At 35.2% G+C, this 8,226-nt stretch overlaps 1 protein-coding gene across 5 annotated transcripts; it reads left to right on the top strand.

Moving 5' to 3' along the window:
• Positions 1–611: 611 nt before the first annotated feature.
• Positions 612–6,509, top strand: LOC115694693 (fimbrin-1-like). Of its 5 annotated transcripts, XM_061117260.1 has the most exons (17): positions 612–777; positions 928–1,029; positions 1,651–1,700; positions 1,849–1,947; positions 2,085–2,255; positions 2,523–2,761; positions 2,850–3,021; positions 3,112–3,150; positions 3,239–3,307; positions 3,451–3,567; positions 3,900–4,111; positions 4,269–4,424; positions 4,573–4,772; positions 5,083–5,240; positions 5,321–5,417; positions 5,519–5,610; positions 5,866–6,509. In XM_061117260.1, the coding sequence occupies exons 1-17, from the start codon at positions 645–647 to the stop codon at positions 6,106–6,108; spliced, it is 2,349 nt and encodes a 782-aa protein (XP_060973243.1). In that variant the 5' UTR covers positions 612–644; the 3' UTR covers positions 6,109–6,509. The 5 variants fall into 5 exon arrangements, with proteins under 5 accessions (XP_060973243.1, XP_060973245.1, XP_060973246.1 ...); XM_061117262.1 differs by having other exon boundaries at positions 654–1,095; XM_061117263.1 differs by having other exon boundaries at positions 654–1,095; positions 1,654–1,700.
• The last annotated feature ends 1,717 nt before the right edge of the window (positions 6,510–8,226 follow it).

An 8,226-nucleotide genomic window follows, 5' to 3' on the forward strand; every position in this document is an offset into this window, starting at 1 on the left:
CAATTTTAACAAAATTAGATAGAAAGATTATAATATTCCAACTGATATATTTTAGGGGGTATTTTTAACTACACTTATAAATTAAGGGGCATCATAGTATAGTGTCATAAGTACAAGGACTAAAAAAGCTAATTATTCTTTAATTTTTGTATACCTTTTGACTAAATAATTGACTTGTTGGCTAAATATCCTTCTGCCTATACACACTTATTTTGTTGTGATTCAGAACACTCACTAAAAAATACTAATGAACTTAGAAACAAATTTTCCTTAATAAACACCAATACGATGGCAGAACGATGATGAATTCCATTCGAACACACCATGATTGAAGGATTATAATTATGTATAATTATAATTTTATTTTCACTATAGCAATGCTCTAGCACCTTGGTGCCCCGTGAAAAGTACTCGATTTTGTGGTGTGCATATCTTGTATTATTTATTACAATTAATTTTAAAAAGACTGAGATAAGTCATAAGATCTACTAGGTAGCCATATCGTATCAATAAATGTAAATAAATAAATAAATAAAAATAAAAATAAATAAAAATAAAAATAAAAATAAATTAAAGTATTGTCATGTGTGCCCACAAAGTAACAAAATCTGTTGCGGAAAAGAACAAAAAGGTAAACTTGAGAAATGAGTTGTAGAGCAACAAGAGCGAGTTTCCAACTTTGTTACAATACACAAGCGCGTACAATAACCGCAAGTGAAAACAGATTCGTTTCTCTTCTCTTCCCTCCTCAATCTCAATCTCAATCTCAATCGTACAGTAAGCTCTCTTCTTTAGTATACTGTTTGTTTAGTCTTTAGCGGGTCCGAACCCGAACCATAAACCGTTATTTTTCCCAATTGTCGTTTGTTTTGTTTTCTTTTGTTTTCTTACTTTGCTCTCTTAAGAAGGAAAATGGATTCCCCGCAGGGGCCATCCCATCCATACCATACCTCTCTCCAAAATCTGAACACATAACCTCTCATCTCCTCATTTGGGGTCTTTATATACTAATCAGACAGAATCTTGAAGGTGGGACTACAAGGACTAATCCTATCATCTCCACTGCATGAGTATTTACATTTTCTTTTTCTACAGGTTTGGACTTCTGGGTTTTCTTTTGTTCTACGTTTTCTTTGTTGGGTATCATTTGTTTTGCACGTTGGTCCATCATTAAGATCCTGTCAATGAATATAAAATTTGAGTGTTCCTGTGTATAAAGCTTTCTTTTAATTTTTTGGGTTGCTTTGTTCATCTGGGCAATCCTTAACTCTGTGTTCTGCTCATTCTATTGCTTATGACCAATGCAGTAGATTCTGCATGGGTAGCTTTTAATGAGATTAATACATGTTTATTCATGTTTTGTGGTTCTTATATAATTCGGTGCCAATCCCAGTCCTGTATTTTGATATCTGTCAAAGAATAAAAAATGTGAAGATAAAACTACTCACCAATCTGGACTTGAATCATTGATTTGCATTGGTTGGCACTTGAATAGAGCCTTTGAGTTTTCATGTCCACAATTGATATGCAATTCATTTAATCTCATTATGGACAATCATTAACTACAGATATATTTTATTTTTGTCCCAAAGTTCTTTGCTTTATCAAGATTTTTCTTATTTATGACACATTGCCCTTTGTGATATCTAGTAGGACAGGTTGGTAAGAGAAGGAGCTCAACTACCCCCTGTCCTTTCTTGGTGAGTGTTTTATTGTAATTGATAGCGTTTTTGGATCTGAATATTAAGAATATAAACATCTATTTTATTTTATTCTGATACTTGATGTTTCATACCATACTGCTCTTAAATGTCCATGCTTTTTCTTGGTTTGTTTTATTCTATCCAGCAAGTTGCCGAGATGTCAAGTTATTCGGGTGTAGTTGTTTCTGATCAGTGGCTTCATAGCCAGTTCACACAGGTTGAGCTTCGAACTCTCAAATCTAAAGTAAGTGTGTTAACAAAGTTATTGAATGGATTCTAGCAGTTTTTGTGAATTTGGTAATCAATTTAGAGTTAAATAAGGGATGTGTTCTGCTCTAATGTGTATTTTGGCCCCCTTTTTGTTCTTTATTTGGTCTTCAGTTCACTTCAATGAAGAATCAGAATGGTAAATTTACAGTTGGAGATTTGCCGTCTTTAATGTTGAAATTAAAAGCGTTTAAAGAAATGTATTCTGAGGCTGAGATCAGGGGATTCTTAGGTGACCAAGTTTCTGACTTCAGCAATGAGATTGAATTTGAGGGCTTCCTCAGAGTGAGTTCATCTAAAATTCTATGTACTCTCAGCCCCCCCCTCTCTCTCTCTCTCTCTCTCTCTCTCTCTCTCTCTCTCTCTCTCTCTCTCTCTCTCTTACACTTATACTTTATTGCTATTAATTCATGTATTAGAGCCACATTGAAGTGGGCAACTAAACTGTAATAGCCAAATTGATGCAGGCATTAAAACCAGTTAAGCTTATATATGAACAAGGGACTTGATTGAGAAGGGGTTTATCTGATAATTTAATGCATCTAATTTCAGGTGTATCTGACTTTGCAAGGCCAAACTACAGAAAAGTTGGGTGATCAGAAGAACTCGTCATCGTTCTTGAAAGCCACCACAACTACCCTTCTTCACACAATAAGTGAATCTGAGAAAGCATCATATGTTGCTCACATAAACAGTTATCTTGGGGATGATCCCTTTTTAAAGAAATATCTTCCACTAGACCCAGCTACAAATGATCTATTTGATCTAGCCAAAGATGGAGTTCTTTTATGGTATTGAACATGGTATACATTATTATACAATAGTTATGCCTTAAAGCTGATATTATGGTGTGCTAAAGAATTTCATGGATTAATGCAGTAAGCTAATAAATGTTGCGGTACCTGGGACAATTGACGAGCGTGCTATTAACACCAAACGAATCATTAATCTTTGGGAAAGAAATGAGAACCATACTCTGTGCCTCAACTCTGCCAAGGCAATTGGCTGCACAGTTGTAAACATTGGCACCCAGGACTTGGTTGAAGGAAGAGTGAGTTTATATTGTTTTACTTTTCATACGAATAAAGACACATAATTGTGCCTTTGTGTAACCTGAAGTTTATCTGTTTTTTTTTTGCAGCCTCATCTGGTGTTAGGATTGATTTCCCAAATTATAAAGGTAGGGAGCTAGACTTTAATTTTGACACTGCATAATGGGATTTCCATCATGGGGATTCATCTATTCGTACTTTCACATTTTGTGACAGATCCAACTGTTGGCAGACCTCAATCTTAAGAAAACTCCTCAGCTTGTGGAATTGGTTGATGATAGCAAGGTAATAAGTTCTGTTTATTTATTATTTATTATTATTTTTTTCATTCCAAGTTTTATCTTCTAAAAACATTAGCATGTTTATTTCAAGTTTTCTGTTTTGTTTATTAAGGATAGCGTTGTCTCACGTTTTTTCATTTATGGCAGGATGTAGAAGAGCTGATGAGTTTACCTCCTGATAAGGTTTTATTGAAATGGATGAACTTCCACCTACAAAAAGCTGGGTACAAGAAACCTGTCAATAATTTTTCTTCCGACCTAAAGGTTCAGTTAAAAATGCTTTAATAATTTTTCAAGAAATAGATAATCGTATGTTAGGAAAAGATTAAAATGCAGATTGAAATTGTCTTAGAGTCAGGTGTGCAGTTACTACTTACTAGACATAATGTCTCACCTTAAAAACTCATGGTGTAGGTCATGAACTATGCATAGGTTTTTCTACTTGGTACTCTTTTTCTATTTTTCACTTCAATAAAGTTAGATGCCCGCTCGTGAAGTAAAATGAAATTAGATTAACTTTTTTTCTGCTGAACTGATTTTTCTTATCATGATTTTAATTAAAAATGATGTGTATATTTTTGCTAATGCATGCGCAGGATGGAGAGGCTTATGCTTACCTGCTAAATGTTCTTGCCCCAGAACACTGCAGTCCAACCACGTTGGATAGTAAGGATCCAACCGAAAGGGCAAAATTGGTTCTTGATCATGCCGAGAGAATGAATTGTAAAAGATACTTATCTCCAAAGGACATTGTTGAGGGTTCATCAAATCTAAATCTAGCATTTGTGGCACAAATATTCCACGAAAGGTTTCAAATTGAAATCTAACATCCTTGCTCATATTTTTAGATTGTTCTTTTTCCCCTATTTTATTCTTCTTTGTAATCAGGAAACAGTAGCTCTTGCATGCTGAAAACAATTGAATATTCTTCTACATAAGTTGACTTGAGACTATGCCTTCTGCAGAAATGGCCTTTCTACAGACAACAAAAAAATTTCTTATGCTGAGATGATGACAGAAGATGTGCAAACATCTAGAGAAGAGAGATGTTATCGATTGTGGATCAATAGTCTAGGCATTGCTACTTATGTCAATAATGTGTTTGAGGATGTCAGAAATGGGTAAGTCTCTAATTTTTGCAATTACATTAGTCTAGGAAAGTTCTCGACTAAGTTTTGAGTCAATAACTACCTTTTGAATCAATGTACTCAAAATTCTTAGTAGAATTTTTTATACCTCAACATCTAACTTAATCTTGATTTAATGCAGGTGGATTCTTCTAGAAGTTCTTGATAAAGTTTCTCCAGGATCAGTGCATTGGAAGCATGCATCAAAGCCACCAATTAAAATGCCATTTAGAAAAGTAGAGAATTGCAACCAAATTATTAGAATTGGAAAGCAACTAAAATTTTCACTGGTAAATGTGGCTGGAAATGACTTTGTACAAGGAAATAAGAAGCTCATACTTGGTAAATTTTACTTTGTTATTGTTTGTGTTACATGTCTTTCTTTCTTTTATATATAGGTATATATTTATATACCAAATAAGTTGTTTTGCCCCTTCTCTGCTGGCTTCAATCCCTACTATTTGTTGTGCTTCACGTGTGAATCAAAGTTTTTGAAGCTGAACAAAGCTAATAATTGTTCTGAGTACTGTCTGGGCAGAGAAATTGAGCTTTTATTATTCCATTTCCTGAATTAAGTTTGCGTGATGTTGATTGTAGATATATGTTTCTAAAGATTTTTTTTTTGTGGCTGAATTTTTTGTTACCCCTGCAGCTTTCTTGTGGCAGTTGATGAGATTCAATATCCTTCAACTTTTGAAGAACTTGAGATCTCATTCCCAAGGGAAGGAGATGACAGATGCTGATATTCTTAAATGGGCTAATAAGAAAGTCAAAAGCACAGGCAGAGCTTCTCACATGGATAGCTTTAAGGTAGCACATAATTATTAACCCATAAATTTCTTAGGAGTGTTATAAAGGGGTTGTATAATTAGTGTTGTACTTGTCTTCAGGATAAGAGCCTTTCGAGTGGTATTTTCATTCTTGAGCTTCTTAGTGCTGTGGAGCCTAGAGTTGTCAACTGGAATCTTGTTACAAAGGGTGAAAGTGGTACGATTTGCTTGCAGTCTTTCATGATTTTGCAAAGTATGTTTAATTTATTAAAACCCTAGATGAAATAAACTGGCTTTCTTATTCTCTTGAAATGATAGATGATGAAAAGAAGTTGAATGCTACGTACATAATCAGTGTTGCACGAAAGCTGGGCTGTTCCATCTTCTTACTACCAGAAGACGTCATGGAGGTGAGACTGCAAGTGGATTGTTATATATGTCTAATATTCATTTACTTTTAATTCATTGCGCAGAGGTAGCATTTTGTTGCAATTTGATTTTGTAAATGACTCGTAAGAAATGTAATTTCGCCCCTCTTGGCTGAAGAAATCAAGATTAAATCAGCAGAAAATATGACACAGGATAGATTGATGCACATGTTTCTCTTTCATGTAAGGTTTTGAGCTTTTAGAATGTTTGAAACTGAATGATCGGTTATCTTGCAGGTTAACCAAAAGATGATTCTCACTCTAACTGCTAGCATAATGTTCTGGAGTCTTCAGCAGCCAGTTGACGAGGCAAATGGGTTATCATCTGATGCTGATGCATCCCCAGCACCATCTATCAGTGGTGAGGATGAGAGCTCCTCCATAGGTGGTGATCTTTCAAACTTGAGCATTGATGATGCTGCCTCTGATACTACTGTCTCATCCCAGATTGACAGCGAGGTGTCTTCAATGCCAGAGTGAAGTAGGCTCTGAGACTAATCACTGCCTCCACGAGAAGGGTTTCTTGATAAGAAAGAAAAGGAGAGAAGGGTTGTCTTATATAAGTTTTGATCTCATTCTCTTCCTTGGTTGAAGTAAAGCAAAAAGATGGTTGAAGAAAAATGCTTTGAGAACAAGATGTGAAGAGAAACAAAAGAGCATACTGTAAAAAGTATTAGTTGTTAATTAGAAAAAGTTGTTAGATACACCAAAGTTGAAAGTAAAAAATAAAAAAGAAAAATGTTGAGAATACATGCTGGCTTGAACATTTTCTTCTCTAGTCTTCCACCACTCTGTTTGAGTAAGCTGAAATTTTATATGTATTCTTTGACAATTATGACATTGATCATATTCAATAAAATAAAGTACCAATTCATTAAGAATATGAGGAAGACTAAACGCATAAATAGTATGAGTAGGACATAACTATGTCAGTCAGCGAGGACCGATCACAGATCTGACATTTTTTTTATATAAATTAACTTTGTTCAATGGACAAGTTATCTGCTGCTAGACAAGAAATACAAGAAAATGTAAGAAGGCTCGTATATCGAGCTTCTTGATATGATCTAATATTAGACCAGAATTTTGTAGAAATGAGGGTTTACATTTACAATGCTTGTCCACCAAATCTATCAGGTTTCATTTCATCAGGTTTAACATTTTTTGAGGGTGATAAAAGGAATTATAAACTTAGAAAAGCAACATTACCGTATTTGGTTGTGCTCAGTAATATTATGATAAGGGTGAGAATATAAAAATTACTGACATAGGAATAGAATGTGAATTTTTCTTTTTACAGTAATAATTATTTATTTTTTGTAAAATACTAATAATTTAATACTTTTTTTTTTCTTTTTAAATATTAAAAATAATTTTTATTTATTATTTTTCATATAATTTTATAAAAAAATCAACAATAATAAATAATTATACAGAGTAAAATATACATATATATAGGAATGTCAATCGGGCTGGGTCAGGCTTCACCCAGCCCGACATGATCTCTTTGGCACGATCCGGCCTGGCCCGACCACTTCTTTTAGCTTGGCGGGTCAGGCCCGGCCTGAGAGAAACTAGTCGGGCCGGATTGGGCCAATGACCCGAATAAAGCCCAATTGTCACAGGCCAAAGACCCGGCCCGCAAAAAAGTCCAAATTGTCATTCGTATATATACTTGTTGACCCCCAAAAATTGCTAAGTGTAATATTTTGCCAAGGGGAGCTCCGCGCGCCCTCGCCCGCGGCCCTCCGCCTGCGGCTGTCGCCCAGAGCCCTCCGCCCATGGCCTCGCCCGCGGCCCCTTGCCCTAGTGGTAGCTCCCCCATATGCATTAACACCCTACCAATTCTCCTTTCCTTCTTTACACCAGTAGACCTAGTAAGAAGATATCTGACGAGATAACGATGGCACGATAAGTATAAATAATGGGGACAAATTTCATTTCGCCTAAGCTACAAAATGGAAGGGGCAGTTTTAGTATAACTTAGGATTTCAGATGTGTCAGATCACTTAGGATACTATGTTGTAATGGATGAAAGTGACTTGACATAAGGATGTTGTGAATATTTTACCAGGATCTAGATTTACTAACAAGTATGTTGAATTAACATCCTAAATATAAATTCTCTAAAACAATGAAATAAACACATAAGGGTTTAAGAAAACCTTACATTGATTGTAGTGGAATATAATGACTCCTTCCGTTCAAGATCTCTAGCCCTTGATTCCTTTCTGTCGCAGAGCATTATCAAGATCTGAACCTGGATCTCTTTCTCTCCTTCGGGTTGGGTTACCACCGTCTTACTCACTATGATTGAGTACTTGACTTGCTATGTGTGGGCACATTACTCATTCACTCAAGGTTTCGAATATGGAAGAACAATGAAGAAGACTGAAATCACTAAGGAAGGAACTCTCTCATCTAGGTTGGTTGAATAGTCAAGTTGACATTAGTTGGATGAGTGAGAGTATCGTGTTCCTTTTATAGTGTTTCAACTAGGGCTTAGGGTTGAAATATATGGATTAAAAAAGAATAAAATATTGGGCAAAATATTAGGCAGTTTCTAGTTAGATTTTTGCCACTTTATTTCAACCACTT

The sequence above is a fragment of the Cannabis sativa genome, chromosome 6 (assembly GCF_029168945.1).
Source record: "Cannabis sativa cultivar Pink pepper isolate KNU-18-1 chromosome 6, ASM2916894v1, whole genome shotgun sequence".
In the NCBI taxonomy this organism is placed as follows: domain Eukaryota; kingdom Viridiplantae; phylum Streptophyta; class Magnoliopsida; order Rosales; family Cannabaceae; genus Cannabis; species Cannabis sativa.

What these genes read in the sequence shown, in the direction of transcription:
- LOC115694693 (XM_061117260.1), top strand. Translation starts at nt 645, where the DNA reads ATGAGTTGTAGAGCAACAAGAGCGAGTTTCCAACTTTGTTACAATACA. An exon ending in ATCTCAATCTCAATCGTACA is followed by an intron (nt 778 to 927) that starts GTAAGCTCTCTT and finishes GATTCCCCGCAG; the next exon opens with GGGCCATCCCATCCATACCA. An exon ending in AAAGATGGAGTTCTTTTATG is followed by an intron (nt 2,762 to 2,849) that starts GTATTGAACATG and finishes GGATTAATGCAG; the next exon opens with TAAGCTAATAAATGTTGCGG.